At 41.8% G+C, this 22,016-nt stretch overlaps 1 protein-coding gene across 2 annotated transcripts; it reads left to right on the top strand.

Annotated features, from left to right (window-relative positions):
* The first annotated feature begins 63 nt into the window (after nucleotides 1-63).
* las1l (LAS1 like ribosome biogenesis factor) lies at nucleotides 64-20,802 on the top strand. 2 transcript variants are annotated; one of them, XM_035434972.1, is made up of 13 exons: nucleotides 64-202; nucleotides 3,417-3,542; nucleotides 4,494-4,563; nucleotides 4,821-4,902; nucleotides 5,542-5,712; nucleotides 7,699-7,745; nucleotides 9,719-9,828; nucleotides 12,013-12,101; nucleotides 12,197-12,409; nucleotides 12,639-12,786; nucleotides 13,608-13,948; nucleotides 14,061-14,211; nucleotides 19,823-20,802. In XM_035434972.1, the coding sequence occupies exons 1-13, from the start codon at nucleotides 174-176 to the stop codon at nucleotides 19,911-19,913; spliced, it is 1,668 nt and encodes a 555-aa protein (XP_035290863.1). In that variant the 5' UTR covers nucleotides 64-173; the 3' UTR covers nucleotides 19,914-20,802. The 2 variants fall into 2 exon arrangements, with proteins under 2 accessions (XP_035290863.1, XP_035290862.1); XM_035434971.1 differs by lacking the exon at nucleotides 64-202 and adding an exon at nucleotides 2,509-2,895.
* The last annotated feature ends 1,214 nt before the right edge of the window (nucleotides 20,803-22,016 follow it).

Genomic DNA, 22,016 nt, shown 5'->3' with positions numbered 1-22,016 from the left:
TTTCGATGACCCTTTGTGCCTTTGTCAAATTTCAGTTTAACATGAGCCACCGGCCAGAAATTCCTTTACTTTTAGAATTACCACGGGTTACCTCTCCGTCCCGCCGTCTACGTAAAATCTTAGTCCAAGAAACCTGATTTTAGTTCCTGAGGTGCAACATCATTGTAAACAAAATGGGCGACCAGTCATCAAAATTCCCATGGTTAGTCTTTCTTGTTATTTCAGTTTTACATTAACCCAGTGTCTACTATTATCGTTAGTCACAACTATGGTCGAAAAACATAGAAATATTTTAGGCTACTGCAGGCTAGAGGGTGCACGATCCGTTCAAGGATGCCATAACTTAGCTGTAGGTTACTGGAGTGGAGAGCAAACACATTGGATGTGCCAGATCTATCTTAGTCAGCCTTCATTTACCCTCGGTCAAACAACAACAGTACCTTAGCACTGAGTGGGGAGCCACTAGATACATTGGGGGATGTTACAGTAATTGTCAATACATATTCTCAACCTTGTTCTTTTGAAATCAAAACCCCTTGATTGTTGCACAGATGGGTGATGACCTACATGCAAGTTAAAGGAGCAGGTCAGGAGTTCTTACTGGGGCAAACACAGGTATAAGTACTGGACAACTGATGAGTGAATAGGTTCCGTCCTTTATCATGTACTGTTCCAAAGACATTTTATAATGCACATTTTTTGTTGCTGCTTCCATTTTTAATCATTATTAATATGTAAAATACAAATAGGTTTTCTGGTGATTTAAACTTTGAGTAAAACTATTCCCAAAATGCCCTATTATTTTATTTTACTGGACAAATATAAATAGGTTAGCATAATTTTTTTTTCCCATTTTAAATAAGCCCTTGTGGTTCTTTTCTACATTTTTTTTTTTTTTTTTAAGTCCGAAGCAGATAGCCAAGACAGGGTAAATACTTAGTAATTTCCTGTTATTCTAGCCTTAAAAGTACCGTACCATCAGTACAATTGTACACTTTTAAGAATGTTTCCTTGTACCTCCGGGCTTACCAGGCTTTCCATTCATTTTGCAGAAATCTATGATCTATGCTGCCTTTTCTTTCATTTGATCTAATCTTAAATGCATATGCTAGTAATTTCACAAGTGCCAATACAAGGGAATACTGTGTTCTTACTAGTTGCATTCAAGTTAATGTGGCTGACACCATGTGTATTCAAAGCCATTTAGAATTGATGTTTTCATATTAGCTGCATCTGCACAGGTATACCAGACGCTTGATATTGTCCAGTACTGTCTGAGGCTAACTGCTTCTCTGTCAGCCGATGCATCCTCATGGACAATATAAAGCTACACAAACATGGACAGGAAGATGAGATGGTCCTACCACGCATATATGCGGTTTCCTGGTCTCCACACAAGCTCACATTGATATGAAAATGTTAAAAAAAAAAAAAAAATGATCAGTGATATCAGCCTTTTTATAGCATGCATAATGCATTATGTGGTTGATGGAATGGGTGTGCACTACACATGTTTATACAGCAAACTGCTTACTGGGGAGGGTAAAGATGGATATGAAGAGGAACGTTGTTTAGTAGCCTAAATCAATGTCAATAACAAGGTCAGAGGTAGTGTTTTCATTTGTGCGGTGCATTTTGGTTTTTATCAATAAATTATAAAACATCTTTCCATACCAGTCTCTGTTTACAACTTGACACAGCTTTACTATCAATGCTTACATTTTAGCATTTTTGCACTGTATTTTCAATTTTATTTCCATCTTGATATTAGTATCCATTTATGACACCTCCCAAAATTCTACACATGGATTGTAGACTACACACAATCTGAATGACCAAATTCTGCTCGGATTGTGAGATTGCAGATTTATTTTGATAACAATAATCCAAAAGATTCATTTCAGCAAGCACGTAGTTAGATATATTCACTGATCAACAAAAATGGACTGCAGGAGCAGGGAGTTTATACAGGTCCCACAGCTATATGCGAGATCAAAATCTAACTCTGGTTACTGGGTTGCTGATAACGTGGGAGAGAGCCTTCGGCACACTTCCTGAGAGCTTCAGAATGTGAAATCAAAACACGCCCAAAGTCGTTTTTATCAGCATTCTCGAGAGCATCAGAGCCCAACAAACGCTCAGTTTCCTTGGTCCTTACTGCCACACAGTGGGATGCACGCCCCACTGCCGCACAAATATGTATATTTTATTTGTTGGAGATGTGGCCCCGTTTTGCTGTCCATTCTGTTGCGTAATCGCCATCTGAGGGCCAAACTAGAAGAAAAACGTTTTATCACTGTATGTTTAGCTTGTGTTAAATTTTGGTCAGCCTAGCTACTTGGTAGCATTTCGCAATTAGTCATGTGGTACGGAGACACATTTTAGGAACTGTGTTTTTACATATGTATGGAGATGTGGCTGACCGTGAGTTACTTATGACGAAAACGTTGGAGATTCAGTGAAATCCTTGCTAATACGTGATATCAGCTTTCGGGTGCACGCGGAACCTTTCTTTGAATTTCAGCGTGTAGGTAGGACTGCTTTAGACACTGCACCGCGAATCGCGGGGCGTGGGTTAACGTTAGCATGATTTGTACTAGTCACAGTCTATGGTACTAGTACTAACGTTAGTTTACATGATATCCGACTTGCTTGTTATTGTTGCTATTCAGTCTGAAGAACGACTTTCTAGCATTTCCCGTAGAGTTTGATACATTGTTTCGTTTTAACTGGGTACTATTAGTTGAACATGAAAAGAAAATCATTCGAAAAGTCTGCCCATGTTGTCGCATGGATTAACAAAGCAGAGTGGGACCAGATTCTTGAATATTTGTACTCGAAGGATTGTGCTTTACAAAAATTTGCATTGCACAGAATCTCTGCGTGGAAAGGCAGGTGAGCAACTCGAGCACAGTACTTGGACGTAGTTAGAAAATACGTCTAGATCGGCTTCTCGTTCTTATACATGTAGGTAGCCACATTTGCTGATTAGCTCATTTCGACTACCGGTAAGCATACACAGGTGATGTGCCAGCTAGCTATCCAGCTATCGTTGACATAGTTGTGCGGTTAGCTAGCTACTACTGACTGTAGGTGTTAGTAATGGATGTGATCTTGTTTATTATATAGCAAGCAATATAGCTAGGTTACCAGCTGTAGTTACTTGCTCGTCCGGTCTATATGTTTTGTAAGTATGTATTCTATACTGTAAACAATACAATCAATCAGGTTCATAATTCATGGCCACCTGAAAGTCATAAAGACACAGAAAGTAATGATTAAAATAACTCGTGATAAAGTTCCTAATAATACAAAGTCAAAAACCTTGTTTTTTTTATTCATCATGTGTTACACATTGCAATTCGACTTGGACAAAGCTTTACTTGGAAAACTGAGTCTTTTTTTTTTTTTTCAAGGTTTGGAAATAGTACTCCTGTAGCTGTGGAAAGCACTGCAGACCTGGTGCGATGTCAGGTACTTGATCGTTCAGGACACCTAGAAACAGATGATCTGGTCCTGCTCTACGGAACAGCGCTTGTAAGGTGGGGATTCGTGTCGTTTTGTTCCATTTTAAAACAAACAGTAACGTGAAAACATATTTAGCTGTTCTGTTTCTTTGTAAATTATATAATGTAATTCACTTTCATTACATGATGCTTTTATTGTGCTGATGAACCAGTGGAAGTGTCTGACACGTTTTTGAAAACTGGTTGAGAGTTTTGCACTCCTTCACTTGTGGATTAAATGTAGTCATCTCATGTACAGTACTGTGCATTCTTTGTACAGATTTTCTTTAGAGAGGTTATGTCACATTACCTCTTCTCCACACAGAAGGCATTTTTTGGAGTGTTTGGTTTTATGTTTTCCCAAATTATGTTGAAGAATAAGGCTGGCACAGCTTTTGTTGTGTAGGGCCCAGAGAACTTCCAAGTCAAGTTTTAAAGGGATAGTTCACCCTAAAAATTGATGTTTTTTTCTTTTTATTTTTTACTGTTTTTTTCCCTGACAATTGAGCATATTTTGCTGATTAGTCTATCACAAAGGCTCTGCTGGGACTCTTTTTAAAATTAATGGAATAACATGTTGACATGGAAGTTCATTTCAAGGTTCCTTTTAAAATTATTTTGGGAATACCAAAAATAATGAAAAATTCTAAAGCAAAAATTCCATAATTTGTGAAAATTAGTTTTCTTGCTGCTATGCTACTTAAAACTTTTCTAAATAACTTTGACTTCTGTTTTTACCATGAAGCATTTGAAAACACTCTGATATATATAGTTAAAATATCTCAATAGCTGTGAAAATCAATATTTTGCAATGAAACTAAGATTATAATGATGATGTGATAATACTAGTCATTTTAAAAAAACAATGATTTGTATTATTTTTAATTTATTTATATTGAGCAAAATAAATAGCCATGTATGCAGTTGGAAGATGTGATGTGATCTCTTCAGTCTTCAGAGGTTTTTGTAAATCTGCTTGCATTTTAGGTTTGTTAATTTAATCACTGAAAGGAAACAGAGGAAAGTAGCTGCTCCTCTGAGACGTTTGGCCAATAAGGTATGTCCTGTAAATGTTAAGAAATCACTTGATGTCAGCGTTCTATGATTAATATGACTATTGAACTCCTGTTGATTTTACTTCGCTCCCTGAAATGATAAACCTGACGCATTTCAAGCATTTCACATCTGCATCAGTGACAATGAAATACTGTTATATCTGATCATAGTGTAAATCTGATTATTAGTGGTTACTTTTTCAGGAAAATATTTTGTTGGTGTGAACAGTAACCTAGCAGTTGCCTTGTCTTTTTCCAGCTGAACATTCCTGAGTGGATTGTCAACCTCAGGCATGACATAACTCACCGCAGGCTCCCCACCTTAAAATGGTGCCGTAAAGGTGAACTAGTCCAGCTTTTCTAAATAAAACGTTCTGTTTGTACGTGTCATGTCTTCCCATCCCAATGCTAGGCTGCACTTTGGTGTGCAGCCGTCAGAAGTTGATCACTAACAATGTAGATGTTGATTGGCTGCTTAAATGCTTCTATGTTGTGCAGTTTTACATTACGCGTAATGTTTTTACATGTTCAGTTATGATATAAATATACTGAAGCAGTTTGGCTGGATGGCAGTGTTATAGGGTGGAACAGCAGGTTTTTACAGGAAATGGACCTTTCGGGTCTCTGATTATACCCTAGTTCCCAATTCTTAACTAAAAACTGCTGCCCATTCTTGCCTCAGTTTCTGTTGCATGAAGTCATTTGACGTGACTAATTGGAAGGGGGTTGTCAACCTTATTTCTAGAATTTCTGGAATCTTTTATCTCTGTAAATGAGAAAATACAAATGTGTTGAGCATTGAACACTTGCATTTAATTAGATCAATTGTTCATCCTATGTCATTATTTATTATGTAAAGATTATTTTGAAAAAAACAACAGTTGCATGTCTATTATTATAGAAGACCGAATATTGGAGGACATGGTCTGTGAAACACAGAGTCTCACACAGGTAATTGCTATTGTTTTGTCTTCTCACAGGATGTCAGTTTGTTCTTGAGTGGCTACAGCAGGAATACTGGTCCAGGCAGCTGGGTAGCCAACTTGCTGAACACTGGGACTCCGAGTCAGAGTCTGAAGAGGAACAAGATGAGGATGGGCTTGGGCAGGAAGATGAGTTCACTGTGAGACAAAGAAAAAGAGAAGCCCACCGTAAGCTTGTTCTCTAATTGCTACCAAATGGTTTATCCAGATTATTCAGGGCTGCTTTCAGATATGACATCAAGAAGTGTAATGGGCCTCAGTTTTCACCCAGAATATTGGTACTGGGTGTAAGTGGTAATTCACCTAAGTTCTCAGCAAGGATATTGGTACTGGGTTGATTGTGATACCATAACGGAGGCATTTGAATTGTAGCTCTTTTCTGGTGATGTGCACTGGACAATACATAATGTAGAAAACACTATGGGAAGAGAGTAATGTTGTCCACAGTCCTCATAGTAGGTGGTGAGTCAAGTAAGTCGATCGAAAGAAGGTTGTTGTTACTAGTACTGGTCAGTGCTTTATTCCATGTGTTCATAATGTAAGGAGTGCTGGTGAAGTCACCTTAACTGACCAATTGTCTTTACTACTTTTGGGGCGAGCGGGCAAAACCTAACACGGGGTAAAATGTAACACATACTGTTTAGGTAGATTCATCGAGCGTGAACAACGTATTTCAGGTTAAACACGCAGAATCTCTTTGTCTCCAATGAACGGCAAGAGAGCTCAAGAAATATTTCGGGAGATATCGATAAAACTCACAAGTGAAGGGTTTTTCGGCTACTGTGTTGTGTGTGTATGTCAAGGAATCCAAATGTATGTAATCATAAACAGTCTTTTTGCAACTAACGGATCGTTTAGTTTTGTTATAGCATGCTAGCTTGCTGGGATTGCTAGCCAGGGAAAAGTGCAGACATCCTCATTGTGGGTTTAAACCGAACAAGGTTGTTAGCCTGTTGCCAGTTACTGTACCCATGCGTACCTAAGTACAGACATATGAATGTTATAAAATGCTGATATGCAGCACAGATGGGGTTGGGTGGAAGTACAGTGACTTCCTAATGTTTGGGAAGATATCTTTTTCTTGATTTTGCTTTCTACTCCACTTGTGTTCAAGTGCTCATTCTCATTTTTATTAGCAGGTATTTTTATACACTTTGGGTTCTTCGTGTAGAAATTACAGCCCTTTTTATACATAGTCTCCCCATTTCATATTTGTAACAAATTGTAATTTCTTGGATGTTTCTGATTAGTCCGCTGTTTTCACTTTCAACAGGTATAAGAGTGCTCTAGTCTTGATTCTAGGCTTTTGATTGCCTTTGGAGTCTTTTATTGGCATTTGTCAACATGAGGACCAGAGTTGTGCCAATAAAAGTCAAGGAAGCCTTTATGAGGCTCAGACAGGCTTACCTAAATCAACTGTTTGGTACATCAATAAGAAAAAAGATAGCACTGGTGAGCTCAGTAATTGCAAACGGCCTGGTAGGCTAAGGAAGATCTCTATAGTTGATCACTGAAGAATTCTCTGCATAATAAAGAAAAACCCGCAAATGCTTGTCTGAAAGATCAGAAGCACTCTTCAGGAGGCACGTGTGGATGTGTCAGGGACTACACTGATAAAAAGTGATGTGATTCCTACATGGTGAAACTTAAGTGTATAAAATAAATAAAAAGCTGAGAATGCGTACTTTAGCACACGTTTTTGTTGTTTGGGTTCCTAATCTAAAATTGTGGAGTACAGAGCCAAAGCAAGGGAAAGAAGAAGAAAAAAAAATGTCTGTCTTTGTCCCATACATTATGGAGCTCACTGTATGTGCTCCAATCACAGTGAACATGTTTTATTGATTGGTGGTAGTACTATGCAATTAAAATGAACAGTTTTCCATTTTGTTCTGTTATGTCCAGCAGTTATTTTTGAATACAGATTTCTCCAAAATAGAATGATACCCCCATAAAATTATAATCATATTTTCCAACTAGCCAGCAAACCCTTTTTTATTAGATTTGTTGTACATTTGGTGAAACTGGCAAATGCAAGTCCCAAATCTGAGTCTCACGGATAAATAAATAGCCTAACACAATTCAACACTTCGGCCAGTGCTATGGAGGCTTGTAGTTCCAGCTGTATTTAAGAGAAGTCTTTGCTTTTCTTCTCAGAAAAAGCCAGAAGATTGCTGATTTCCTATGAGAAAGAACAGTTTCAGGTAATTCACTTTTTACAATATTTTTGACCGTTATCTGTGTTATCTGCTCTCCCTGTGATTTGTTTCGTTGCTCTGTCTGGGTTCCTGGTGAAAATACATAAATCCAACACCAGGTGTCATTGAAGCATAATGCATGTAAGGCATAGCTGCTGAGACGGGAAACTGCTATCAGAGTGAGCTTGAATACAATAAAGCAAACTGTGACTTTGCATTACATTTAGGCTATTTAGCAGAGGCTCTCATGCAGAGTGGCATACATGAATTTCCCTGTTGTAAATTGTTTTTAGTGGAACATAAGTGTACAAAAATAGATGACGGGCATCTGTACGTGGTGGCTCTCACTCAGAAATGACACCAAGGAGCATTTTGTCGTGCTAGTTCTAAAATGTACATGTACTAATTAGTCAGCCTGAGATCCATGGCTTCTGATGAGTTTTATCTCTTGGAACTCCGCCCCCCTACTGGTTGCCCAACCCCTGTAGCCCACCACAGTTGCCTTGCGGTGGGGAAAGAAAGCAACCACGTTGTTTTGTGATTGGTGCCCAGCTGTTGTCACTGCTTTTTAAAGCTTTGCAGGGATGGTAGCCAGCGGCCACATTGACTCACACCGTGTCCCCCCGAGGTTCAGGTGGACTTAATTCAGGGGGAGCGGAGGATACATTCATACAGCCCTTCTTTATAGGGAGGCTATGAGCTTTCCTCAGTTGTTTAGGCAGAGCTAGCCAATATTAGCCATATTTCACATGACAGCACAATTAGGGCCTGTGTCAGATAGAGTTTTCAAAGGTGCCTAATTAGAGTCATCCAGCCCGATGTAACCCCCTAATAGCCGAGCCTTTCGGCCGGGTGCGATATTTTTAACTTGTAGTTGTCTCGTTATCCCAGCCTCCCCGCTGACGCCACTGAGCTGTGTGGGTGAGCGTGAGTGGAAGCCGAGTGAGGAGATTTCTCATCGGAGGCTGTCCTGCTTTTCTTTTTTTTTCTTTTTTTTCCCCCTGCAGTGACGCAGGCCAGCAGGGAAATGCACGCACAGCAACATTGCCTTTTCTTACGCAGAAGTCCTGTGTGCGCCCTGTTAGGGAGCGCTCCTACCAGTGTGTCGCTAGCCGATTCGTACCTCTAGTTGGTGCAGACGGACAGTGAAGCTCTGGAGCACTGTGGTTTTAGTGACACGGTGACAGTGATGGACCCCTTCGTGCTGCATTCTTGTAATAAAGTGCAGATATGCTGTGTGTTAGCATTCTTTTATGGGCACAGACGAGAAGAACTAGCATGCTTTGGATACAAGTCCTTATGATGTAATGTACCTTTTAAATAATAAAAGGATTAACAGTGGATTTTTTGTTATGGCAAAAAAAAAAACCCTAGTAATGTATACCAAATGCTCTTTGTGAAGAATTTATTATAGACCATGTGGTTACTAGTCTGTTGTACAGATGCCTATGACCTAGAGAGAATTGTGAGCATCTGACTATCTGGGCTGTCTAGCTGAAGTTCTCCGGTTATCCTCTAGGTATCTCTGTAGACACTCCAAACCCAGAAATCGTTTGGCAGTCGGCACAGACATGTGACCAGTTATACAATTTGGGACTAATATTAGTCAGTGCAAGTATGCTTTTTGGAAAACATTGACCACCCAAACTTGTGTTAATTCTTCTAGCAGCGTGCAGTAAATGGAGCGATAAATGTGTCATATATGGCTTGATAATTTGTACAGTCTTTGTTTTTTTTTTTGTGTGGGATTGGACAGATTTCAGCCCGTAGATCTTTATCATCCTTTTTGTCGATTAGTCTTTAGAACTGTGATACGCGAAGTAGTGATTAGGAGGCCCAAGCACTCGGCCAGAGTGAAATTTGTGAATACACAGGTGGTGCCAGAATATGACTCTTTAATCATTGTGTCTACGTGTGATTTAATCATTTTTCCATGGATGTATTTGATTGGTTATTTGAACTTCCTGCTCTGTTCCAAGGCCTTTGATGGACTGCACAAAGAGAACAAATCCAAGCAGGCATGGTTCAATCGTTCCTCAGACCTGGGCGGGATCCTCATTCAAATTAAAGCCTTTCCGGTGGACTCCAGGTTAGTGCCTGTGCGTCATCACTGATGGTTTTTCCGCAAGCCATTCCTCAGCTGATGCAGGTTTTGTTGGACAAAGGGTTATGTTCTTCATAAAAAAAACAAAAGCAAAAAAAGGAAGTGTTTGGTGGTTTTTCTGTGTAAATTCACATCTTCGTGTTTCTGTTATAACAGTAATTAACCCTGAAAAAAAAATGAATATGAACCCCTAAAACCTGTGACGTGTCCGCAGTAATTTACCTAAAGTTTTAAAGTAAGAAACGTAAAGCTTCCCATGATACATTGCACATAGCTGTGATAAAAAATAAAAATCTAAATTGTGTATGCGTAGTATGCCTGAAAATGGCTTTTTTAAATTGGTAATGATTGATGTATTTTTGATACGCGCACGCCCACGCGCCACGGCCCCCGGAGCCGCCGCTCACTCACTTTGGGGAATCCCCGGCGCGTTTGACGCCCACGCGGACCCCGCGCTCACGCTTGCGCGCTCGCGCCGAACGCGGCCTCCGCCCGACTGCGCTGGCCGTGCGGCGGAACGGAGAGCTGCGCCACGCCGGCACTCTCCGCGTCTGCCGGGGGCGAGCGGAGCCTCCATCTTTCAGGGCAGGAGACGGCGCGGTCATTCTGTCTGCCGAAGCGGAGCCGTCATGAAAGGGGATCGGACTTTTTCCTTTCTCACCCCTGTGGCAGGAAATTCATTTCTGTGCATTGTGGGCAAGGCCGTGGGAGTAAATAGGTATTTTCTATGTGGTTACTGGTGAGGAGCGTGGTTTGTCACTTTTGAGGCCCATTATGTACATGTTCCTTGTCCTTAAAAAAACGTTGCTTGAACATGCTTAAAAGCACTTTGCTGTGCCAGGTTTAGAACATTTTTTGTTTCTACTCATTCAGCCAGTGAAAGGTTTCCCACTCTCATTCTCTCTGGCTCTCTCTCTCTCTCCCTCTCTCTCTCTCTCTCTCTCTCTCTCTCTCTCTCTCATTCTCTCTGGCTCTCCCTCTCTCTCTCTCTCTCGGTCGTGCTGAAAAAAATGTGCTGTTCTGTCGAAATCCTGCGATGACCTCGAACACGGGGAATGTCTTGCGCGTAGGCGTTGCTTCAGACCTTCAGAATAAGCCGCCGCCCACCTCCCTCGTCTCCGTGGCAGCGGGTGCAGAGGAGATGGGAAGGCCGGCCCGGTGCCTGGAGCGGGGAGACTCGAGTGATTAAACAGAGCGGGTCATTTCCCATTACATCTGCTGTTTATTAAATCTGCGGGCATAATTTGTTCCCTCCATTAGTAACATTGATGCTATGCCTTCAGAACTGCATCCATCTCGCAACCCGAGCGGTTCAGCTGGCTGTTGGGTTCCTTCGTCTCGTTCTGCGTCGCTCCCTGAAGTGGAAGCACCACTCGCATCAGGGCTTTGAGAGCGAGGCGGTCGACGCTGTTTGGTGTCAGCTGCAGTGTTACGGGTAGCCGACGCGTGCAGGAAGAGATCTATGACACAACGGTCAGCTGAGCAATTGGGTTTGCGATTGGCGCATTATCTGAATCTTTTTTTTTTTTCTTTTTTTTTTCACCGAGGAAAGAGGCTTGTGATTTAGCATTTGCTTTTTGTGTTAACTAACGCTGGAAAATTCTATACATTTTGTAAATATCCTAGAAATTGTGACTGTAGTGTTGTGCTAAAATATTAGAATTGTTATATTTTTGTTATTTTGTGGGCCCGACTGCCTATTTTAGGCTGGCTCGACTTCTTTGTGTTTCCGTTTATTACTTTGGACCCCCCAGCCATTCTCTTTCTTTTGTTTTCTTTGCACTTTGGGGTTATGGTCTCTTGTCCTTTTTCTCTGACTGTTGACATGCCTCCGCTCGCGTGAGTAGCCTTGGGGTAAAGCTTGTGCTTCTAATGCGTTAGCCGTAGGAAATAACTGGACATCTCGGTACCGCTTCTGGTTCCCAACAGCTTGGTTGAGGTCGTAACATGCAGCTGGAAGCTGAGGATGAACTGTCAGATTGCATTAAAGTCAACTTTTGTCAGAGAGGATAATCTTAAACTTCATTTTCCCTTTTTAATAGTAGTTCCTGTGCCTGCACCATGAGTTTGGATTGTGTTCTTCCCTTTCTTATTTTAAATAGGATGGTTTATGACTAGAAACTGGACTGCCACTTGATTAATTTTTTTACACCCCTCCCCCCTCCCCAGTGATGTTCTGATGGATGTGTTGCTTTCGGATGGATTTTTGGTCCCCACTGCAGAGCAGCTGGAGTCCCTGGACATTGATTCTATCGATGGTGAGTTTTTCCTCCCCCCGCCTAAATTAACGACTGCATAAGCACTGTGACGAATGTGCTGAAACTTTGCCCGCCTGGTTGTGATGGTGTTCCAGGCGACGACGACCCCACGACCCCCTGCATCCCCCTGGTCTTTCTGCGGTTCTGGCTGCCGCTGCTGAAGACCCTCACGTCTCAGGCCTTCATCCAGGTCTTCGTGGAGAGGCTGTTCATGGAGCTGCAGCTGTCGGAAGAGACCTCCCGGCACAGGACTCACTACATTGCTGGATGGATCTCCGAGATCTTGGATTGCAACCGTCACAGTCACAGTACGACAAGGCCTGTTATGATTCTGTTGAGGTCAGGCGTGCCTTTGAAGCTCAGGCCAATTGATGCAGTTTGAGCACTTGCATTATCTACCCATAGGGCCTGGTTAAGATTTACTTCAGATGAGCTGATGAGTTGGTGTAAGACTAGCTTATAAGACTCAAATTCTGTAGCAGACCATCATCTGAGTGCATGTTTGTTCACTGATCGATCGAACATCTATATCCATAGGAGAAAGGAATCCGAATGAATCGAAATGTCAGAGGAAGGCAAGGCTCAAAGACAAGATTTTTGTGAAGCCCGTACCACTGCCATGGCAGAAGCTTTTAACAGTCTGCCTGCAAGCACCATGTGTGGCCACGCCACACCTCCTCCAGCAGTAAGTGCTTTTTTCTGTTTGCGCGCCATAACGTGTCACTTCCTTTCTGTTCAAAAGAAAAAAGATGCATTTACAGAAGAGGCATGTGCGCCCTCGGGGGATAGATGAAGCATCTTGGTTTTTTTGTGTGGTAGAACCGCCATTCACGTGCTTAGTCAGTGAGTTATTTCGGTGTAAGATACAGACCGTCTTACTGAGACTGTTTATCTAGCTTTGGCGTAGCCCCATGGGGGAAGAGAAGGCGGCCGCTGGCCTCTCTTAAGTTCACGTGGAGGCATGAGTCATAGGGCAGCTTGACTCGCTGCGGATTTCAGCGTTTCCTTCATGTGGCAGTCCGTTAAGTCCCCGGGGTGAATCGGCCCCAACGCCTCCTGGAAGCATGTGCCGAACAGTGCAGGCAGAAAGCGATTGTCTGTAAGCGCTGCATTACAGTCTCGCTGTGTGACCCCCTAACTGCAACGAGCTACAGCTCAGCAAAAGGCGGATCAGGATAAGGGATTTAGCTGACAAATATATGATGCTGAATAATTAGTTTTTAGTTCATGACGCGCTAAGCTGCAATTTAACCTTTCAGCGTCGTCTAACTTCTCATTTCTGGTGTCATGGTGCAGGTGTCAGCTTACAGGGCGTGAGGAGAGCAGTAGGGTCCAGTCCTCGGCTTCAGATTTGTGTTCTGTATCTCGTCTCCTGTGAACCTCGGTGGTTAGGCTTGTGTAACCCTTTCCCTTTTAAACGCACATTGGTTGGAGACGCACGCTGCCTAATGGATTCTAGTTTGCCTTTGGGAAATCTGAAGGAAGCGGTGCTGTCTGTCCCGGCAGGATCCTGGTGGACATGGAGCCTCCCTTACCCCAGGACACCCAGCAGAAGCTCCACCGCCTGTGCTGCATCTACACGCAGGGCGGCGACCCCGGCCGCTCCCCCGACGGGGGGCGGAGGGACACGCCCGTCTACACGCTGGAAGGCCTGCGCAAGAGGATGCGGCGGGAGTCGGAGCGCGCCGGCGGCGACCCCTCCCTCGGCGCGGGGCCCCGCCCGCCCCAGTCCCTGCCCCAGCTCCCTTCGGAGGAAGTGGCCGAGGACCTCCAGGAGAAGCTGAGCCCCAACGTCCTGCTGGAGAGGGCAGCCGCCCTCCGGGGCTCGCCCTGGCAGGTGTGCGCAGGTGAGTCGGGGCGCCCGCCCACGGGCTAACGGGCTCTGCTTGGCCCGAAGCTGACTCGGCACGCGGTTCTCCTGGACATCGACGCGGCTTTCTTCCCTGCGTGTTTTAACAGACAACGTGAAGTGGAAGGACTTCCCCCTGGGGAAGGTGCCGGGGCAGTCCGAGGACCCCTCTTGCCTGATGGTGGACAGCTACTCCACCCTGTCGGTGCTCGACCAGCACTTGGACCTGGACAAGTCTGCCCAGCACAGCGTGTACACATGGTAAGTGCCTCCCACTCTACCCTGCCCTGAGAAATTTGGGTAAGTGCCCCACACAGAAAGCTTGCTGCTGAAAGGCCACATCACCCTAAAATAACAATTTTATGTTTTTTTTTCAACTTTCGACAATTTATACATGAATTATATAAATTAAATATAAATATAACTATGATGCTATAGTACTACGTTTTGATCATTTGAACAGTAAAGGCTTTTGTTGTATATGCACATGCTGCATTAAATTGATGTATTTTATGGGTTTTTTTACATCTTTCCACGATTTATACATGACAAATGAATTAATGAATTTAATGCAGCATGTGCATATACAAAAACCTTTACTGTTAAAATGATCTAAATGTAGCACTATAACATTATAGATTGGTTTGATGAATAAGCTGATTTTGAGGTATGTGTTGCATTTCTAAAAGTTGTCCTTTGTAGTGATAAGCTTTCCATTTTTTTGTTATACTATACTGTCACATCAAAGAGCCCTTAAATGGGTACACAGGGAAAAATGTTATAATGAAGCCGGAATTGAAATATAATCCAACTGCGTGTAGGGGGAAGAAGGAACCAGTGTCTATGCATGCTCGATGCAGAATCCTGGCAGGCCATGTTTTTCAGAATACTTCCTCTTTCCATGTCTGGCCATTTCATTTTCAGTCTGACTAATGTCAGGCAGATGAACACATCGGAAGGAGGAGGGAATTGTCAACTTCACATTCATGTTGGACAGCCTCCAGTGACAGGAGCTTATGGAATACCCAGAGAGAGCAATGGATGTTAGAACGAACATAATGAAGGCTGGGATTAGTAGTTTACTGGGGTCAACCCTTTGTCCACGTGACATCACTTTTAAACATGTGAAGGTGACTAGCCCATTCAATTCAAATAGCAATCATGATGAATTTAGATAACAAAATTCCACTCAAAGTATGTTCCCCGTATATTATCTGATTCATTATAATGGAAAAAGAAGCTGACTATCACTTAAAAAGGCACATCTTCTTAACATAGCTTATTAGAAACACTGAACATTTTCTGAAGAGCTTATTGACTCTTTTTACTTGGGCTGCCTAGCTGTACATACTAATTTGTTTTTATAAAGACCCAAGTGCCAACTCCTGGTCACATGACTAGTATTCATGTCAGAAATTGGAGATACTGTTAAAACTTTTTATCCGATTGTCGAGTAAAATTATCATATTTTAATAAGATTTAGGAAATAAAGACGCAGGCCCCAGCTACAGATCTGAATCAGAGGAGTTTACCTTCTATTACAGTTGCTCTGTAGATTCTCTATTTTTGGAACTTGGGGGGGGGACGGGTGAATTTGCCTCCTTGTGACACACCCCCGGTGCTCGTTATGATCTGGTTTCAGTGGTGTGGTGGCCAGTGCAGAACAGGTTTTTGCCGAGAGTCTCGTAAGGTGACGCGGAGGAGACGCGGCCCTCGTTCTCTTCTTGGCGAGGCGAAGCGGAGCGTTGGCGCTCCCCGCCCCCTCGCCAGCGCCCCGAGCCGCTTTCGTCGACCCGCCGCGCGCCCCTCTGGAATCCCCGCGCCGTGCGACTCATAGTCACGCACCCATCAGCAGGTCTCTCTGCGGCCCACGTCCTCCGCAGGAGGAACCCGTATTGGCGTCACGTGCCTTCGCGTTTCCATTCACGCGGGTGCTTCGGCTGCAGGAAAGGGGAAGTTAAACTCAGACCGCGACTAGCAGCTGTTTCCCCCCCAAAAATCACAAAGCAACCAGAAGCTTTTTCGGCCACGTGGGCTGCCCTCGACGGGCCTCGATGTCTGACGATGTAACCCAAAGTCCCTTCCAGTCGGGTAGGGTCACATGAGATGAGATTCCTGAGTGGAAATTCAAGTGGGAAGTTCACAGCAAGTTTAGGACCACATTAAACAGGTTTTCGATTTCAGAGCTTAGATTAACTTGGCCAGGTTCCAATGGTTGTTCTAACTGAACTTAAATTATTCAGGTTCTTCTGTAAACTCGGTGGATCAAAGGGGAACTCAGTTTCAGGTGCTTTAAAGAGTAAATGTTTCATTTTATGATTCCTTCAAAAGTGCCTTTCAGCATGAGTGAAATCCGTGACACCCCCTCACACACATTTCATAACTGAATCTACACTCTTTTATCTCTTCGTGTGCAGTCCCTTTTCCAGTTATCCTAATCTAAAGTAACAGCATGCAATGATGTAATCATTATATGCTTTGTTCCTCACTTCCTCTCAGATGAAAAAGTAATGAGATTTGCTGGAGTTAACTCAATTCACCTGAGCTTGGGTGAGATTCTGCTTGGAGACATTTCCCATCATGGGGATCTGGCCTTCCCCGACCTGTTAGGAGTCATCGTGCATTCCTGTGATGCGATGCCTGATCTAATTATTTAACCAAGCCACACTATTTTCCAAGCAGTTTGTCTTCATGCAAATCTGAGTATGCCAAAGGCACAGTAGGATAATTGTGTGTCCATTCGTTTGCAGACACAGGTGTCATCTTGGTGCGTTTCCACTGGGGTAAAAAAGCCCGTTGGCAGTTGGAAATACAGATTTTACATACCTTTCAGGAGAGTGAGGACCAGCTATATTGCTACTGTTACTATGGGAACTGTGTTCATCACAGAAACCTGATATGACAAAAGTTAAAACCTTTAGAAACGTCATGTTCCTCTTTGATAACAAAGCTTCCTGTATTCCTGTTCATACAGTCCATCACAGGGTGGAGGGGAAATTTAGCTGTTCTCATACAAACCTCCATATTTTTATATGTTGTGAATATTTATTTTACTCTACAGATTCATGAGAAAATGGCTGAACAGGCAAATGTCGATTGCCTCTCATTTTGATATTGGTACTTTAATTTGGGTTTCCTGTGTAACCAGTTTGAAAGCAGACGCTGGGAAGAAAACTATTAAATGCAATTTGACTTTGCCAGGTGACAGCTACCTTTCTGAAATGCAGCACTCTCGAACCTATCATTCAATCATCATAATGATAATGATTAACTGATCTATGCATGTTAAAATAGAATCAAATCAAATGACATGCATATGGTTCAAACTAAAAACTAGTGGTGCAACCATAACTGCAAAGGATGATTTGGAACAGTGGATGATCGTATGGGGTTTTAAAGATTAAAAAAAAAAAAAAACTTTAGATCAAGGCTCCCAAACGTTGTTCCTGGTGATCTCCTGTCCTGTAGGTTTTCACTCCAACCCTAACAAAGCACACCTCATTCAACAGCTAGAGATCTCATTGAGCTGCTGATTAGTAGAACCAGATGTGCCATCTCCAAATCTCCAGGAACAGTATTGGTGTCCCTACTTTAGATGATGCAGATATTTAATTTAGAAGTGTGTCTTTACTGTGAAAACCGAGATATCCGAGAATTTCATAAAATGAAATGTAAACTTCACATATCTTTTCAAAAATATTTAACAAAATATCTGACACACAAAATTAGAAATACAGTTAAGATGTGAGCACTTTGTGAACAACAGCACTGCACTTGTTAAACCATCAAAATACCTTAAAGGCATACTATACATGATTTTTTTAGCCTTGCTGTGCTCCTGTGTTTACAATAAATTAAGTCTCCTCCTCAGTCTTCAACCCTGCCCACTCACCTCGAGTAGCCGACTTTAGTCATCTTGCTAATTAATGCGGCTGGCTGGATAGGTAAAGGTAACATTACTTACTGCTCCAACAGACAGCAGGCCAACTCCATGTCGGTTTTCTTCGCCTTGGCAAATTCAGCTGACACCGTCAAGGAAAAGCAATTCCAAGGTTAACTGCAGTTCTTGAACGAGTCCTGTTCGCGGAAAGTATTGAATTTAGCAAAATTCTGGTATAGTACCATTTAAAATTTTTGGTACTGCGGTACTTTTTCAATGGGGCCCCATGGTCTGGTGTCTTTTATGATACTGCCCAGTGCATGTATGGGCCTGATTGTTTGGATCTGTCATGGCAATGTTGTAGTGCATGGATGGGCCCCACGATCTGCTATCTGTTATGGCACTGCTGTACTGCTTGATGGGCCCTGTGGTCTGGTAGCTGTTCTGGCCCTGTTCTTGTGCATTATGTTACGGCACTGTTCTAGTTCTAGAGCGTTACATCATGAGCATAACTGGGCATTCCAAATTGCACAGAAAAACAGGAAAAGGCATTTAAAAACAGATGTAAATGACTTTAGCCCAGACAATTGCACTATGCTAGATGAAGTGGCAAATGGCTAAAAGTTTGTTTGGACAGCACTGCTTGGGCTGAACTAAATCTGACTGGCACTTCCCCTGGTGTGTCACAGGTCATTTATTTATAAATTTTGAATTGCATAATCTGCCATCCACTGTTATGAAAATCAAGTCTGAATTGTAGCCTTTAGCTCATACAATTTCCATGCCAGGAAGGTAATTTCCTTACTTTCAAAACAGTTTGTATCCTGTTTAATAAGGTCCACAATAAGTAACCAAGTGAATTTGGCATAGCATCTCATTACTGGCAGTGTAAATATGTGAGCATTTCCACCATCATTTTGGTTAGTGGTGGCCTAATGCACTCCTTGTTCCCACCTCTGACTAATCAAACTGCCTGTGGTGAAATGTTCTAAACCACTGTTCTAAGAAGGCCTGTAAGCCTTTTGGTTTGAAATCAGTGATTGACTGTAGTAAGATGAAACTGGCAAAAATATAAGGGACAGACAAAGAATGTGAATCACCTGAGAAAGCGGATCATCGGTAATGTTGGGCAAGTTATGGTAAGCGGAGTTCCCAGAGGAAACAAAGGGTTTCAGATGAGCTTGTGTAGAAAGAAAATCTTATCTTTAATATTAATCTTAAGTTTAAAAGGAATTCATAGCTGTCAGATAAGCTGGGGGAATTCGACTGAATAACCAAAGCAATCCTCTTGCATAAGATCATCAAAATTGAGCAAGTTGTGAGCGAGGAAAACGTTGTCATAAAACGCTTGTTCAATTTCGTGAAAAGAGAACCCTTTTGAAAGCTCGGGGGAATGTTTTTTGTGAAGAAAAATTGGGATGCATTAAAGAAAATGAAGAACAAAAGATTTTCAGTAAACAACCACCAGGTCCCAAGGGCAGGGGGCAGGTTTATGGCCGCCGGGCAGAGGGGGACAAAGGGAGCCATGTTTGTAGTGGAGTAAGCTAGAGTCAGTCAAATATGTTGTCTGGGAATAAGGATAGCTGCAAATAGAGGTCATTTAAAATTTTAGGTAAACTGATAGAAATAAACTGATTCTGATAGAAATAAAATGGATACTTACGTGATGACTTTCAGTACATTTTAAATGTACAGTGGATTAAAAAAAAAATTTACACGAAGTACGCAACCCAATAATGCGTTGTTTCATTCACTGACAAACAGCATCTGGGAGATGTGTTAGAATTTTTTTCTTTAATCACTGCATAAATTTAGCCTTTAGTCTGGGGTCCTACAACATGACATTATTATGAGCATCAAACAAAGTGAAAATATTTGAATGCAACAAAGAGCACCAATCTGTTTAAATGGAACTGCGGTTAATATTATGTTATAAAATCCTGCAAAAGACTTTTCTTACCTCGTTTTAACCGCTGTGTTTTGTTCCCATAGCACCCCCGGACCTCACCGACCTGGCTCAGATGGCCCACTCTGGACACACAGCGACCTCAGCAAACTCAAGTCTGGCCTACAGTTGTTTTGAATGGCAGCTTTGTCACTTTATCGCACATTTTTAAATCCTCATTTTTGTGTCCGGCTTGGCTACCCAGAGATGTACTTCAAGAAAACTGTTGAAGACAGGCCTTTAGTTTGCATTTACAGTAGTGACTACATTGTTAATATACATTTTTTTGTGAAATAACTTCTTTTGTGTAATTCAAGAGGGCTGTTGGAAAGAAACAGGTGTAGTTGTGTAAAAATAAAAATAAATAAATTGAGGGTGCTGTAAAGAAAAAACAACATCGCTGTATTGTTGAAGCTATAATAATTCACAAATTCATACAGTTGAACAGTTTTGTCCAAGCTATTGTTGCAGGGTAATAAATGTTATCTTTCTCCTAGTAGTAATTCCAGACCTGAACTGTCTTCATGTTGGAATACCTCTGAGAATCAAACTACAGAATTTGAAAATGCACAGTGCACATCACCATGTGTGCACTTTAATTACATTGCAATAAAATATTCTCTTGGTGGTTAAAAAAGTAGTACATTTTCAGCATTAGCAATACATCCACTTTACCTTAGTTCATGTAAATTCCAAAAGGTTCTGTGTATTGTAAGCAGTCATGGTGTTTGACTGAAATCTTAATATTTCCTTCCAAGCACTTTTTGTCATCAGTACTCAAAATATTCTGATTCACAGTTAAACATTTTCAGCAGCAAACTAATCACATGAAAGTTTAATTTACCACAAGATAGATATCTAATTTAATTCCAGCTGTCTGAAAACAATACATGCTGTCTAGAAACAAATTAAATTAATATTTATTTTGTCAATTAGAAGGCTTTTTGATGTGGAAAGAGGGAAAAGAATTAAGCTGTGCAGCATTCTTGTTTAAATACCCAAGGTTAAATAAACAATTTTTTACATACCTTTGGTCATCTCTGATACAGGCAGTGAACAAGAAAACTAACCATTATTATAAAGCCATTGGCTGTGTCCAAATCAGCCTCATAACTGTGTCTTCAAAGTACATACTGTCTACTAAGCATGCTGTGTATTATTTAGTGCATGAGGCAGTATGTGAAAAATACCACCATACTATTCTAACTGCACTATAGGAGTCATAAATTGTCCCGCATCTGTGTAGTTTACACTCAGATTCAGCTATAGGCAACAAGCCATTTTGATGTTACTCTGTAAACTAGTGGTAACCATTACAATACATTTATTTAGCAAACGCTTTTGTCCAAATCTACGTACAAAAGTAACCAACCCTGTTCCTGGAGATCTGTCGTCCTGTAAGGTTTTCATTTAAACCCTAATTTGGCACACCTGACTAGCTCAGGATCTCTGGCTGTTTAATTAGGTGTGCTTTGTTAAGATTGGAACCTACAGGACGGTAGATCTCCAGGAACAGTGTTGGCTACCACAGTGAGAGGTCTTAACAATGTACCAGAAAAAGTAAACAAACCACATACATTCAAATTTCCCGTAATCATCAGTGTTTGTTTGATGGAATACGATGTCAAGCTGCACAACATATTTAAGGGACTGAAGTGTTCTTTTATTTCCTGAATAGTACGCTCCTGAATATACTTGTGGAAAACATGGAAATAAGTATTTCATCAGGGTGTCTTTACGTACTCTGTATTTTCAGAAATTTCACGTACTTAACAGCTTTTTAAAAAAGTATACTCAACTAGCATACTCAGTAGTAGGCAAGTGCGCAGATTCTGACACAGCCTTGGTTACCTGAAACTCCTGCCAAACACACTCTAACAATAACTCGTTTTAAAGTCACAGAGGTCTCTTGCTGCCATGCTACCTATAATTACGGGGAGCCAGGCCTGTTTTTCATTATACATACGGTGATATTTGTTTCACATTTGGGCCACAACTGTGTGGTAGTTGCTGTTTGGTTATACTTCGCCATCTTAAGCAGGTGTTCACGTTGGAGTTCACTACATACACTCTGCCTCCTTTGCTTGAATCTGTAATTCAGTTATTTACATGGTGGTGGTCAACAGAAATTACAAATTAAAGTGAAGCATTTTCTGAATTCTTCATGTATTGCTACTTCCAGTACTCAAAAAAGGAACTTGATTTGGGAGTTTATGGTGATATCACATTAAATGTGAGAGT

The sequence above is a fragment of the Anguilla anguilla genome, chromosome 9 (genome assembly GCF_013347855.1).
Source record: "Anguilla anguilla isolate fAngAng1 chromosome 9, fAngAng1.pri, whole genome shotgun sequence".
NCBI classification, from domain to species: domain Eukaryota; kingdom Metazoa; phylum Chordata; class Actinopteri; order Anguilliformes; family Anguillidae; genus Anguilla; species Anguilla anguilla.
The sequence above is the reverse complement of the archived record's forward strand: the minus strand, read 5'-3'. Positions and strand labels throughout refer to the sequence as shown.

Excerpts from the sequence above, each read along its gene's own strand:
- las1l (XM_035434971.1), top strand. The coding sequence starts at position 2,750 with ATGAAAAGAAAATCATTCGAAAAGTCTGCCCATGTTGTCGCATGGATT. Across the intron at positions 5,713-7,698 it reads AAGAAAAAGAGAAGCCCACC|AAAAAGCCAGAAGATTGCTG; the intron begins GTAAGCTTGTTC and ends TTTTCTTCTCAG. Across the intron at positions 14,212-19,822 it reads CAGCACAGCGTGTACACATG|CACCCCCGGACCTCACCGAC; the intron begins GTAAGTGCCTCC and ends TTGTTCCCATAG.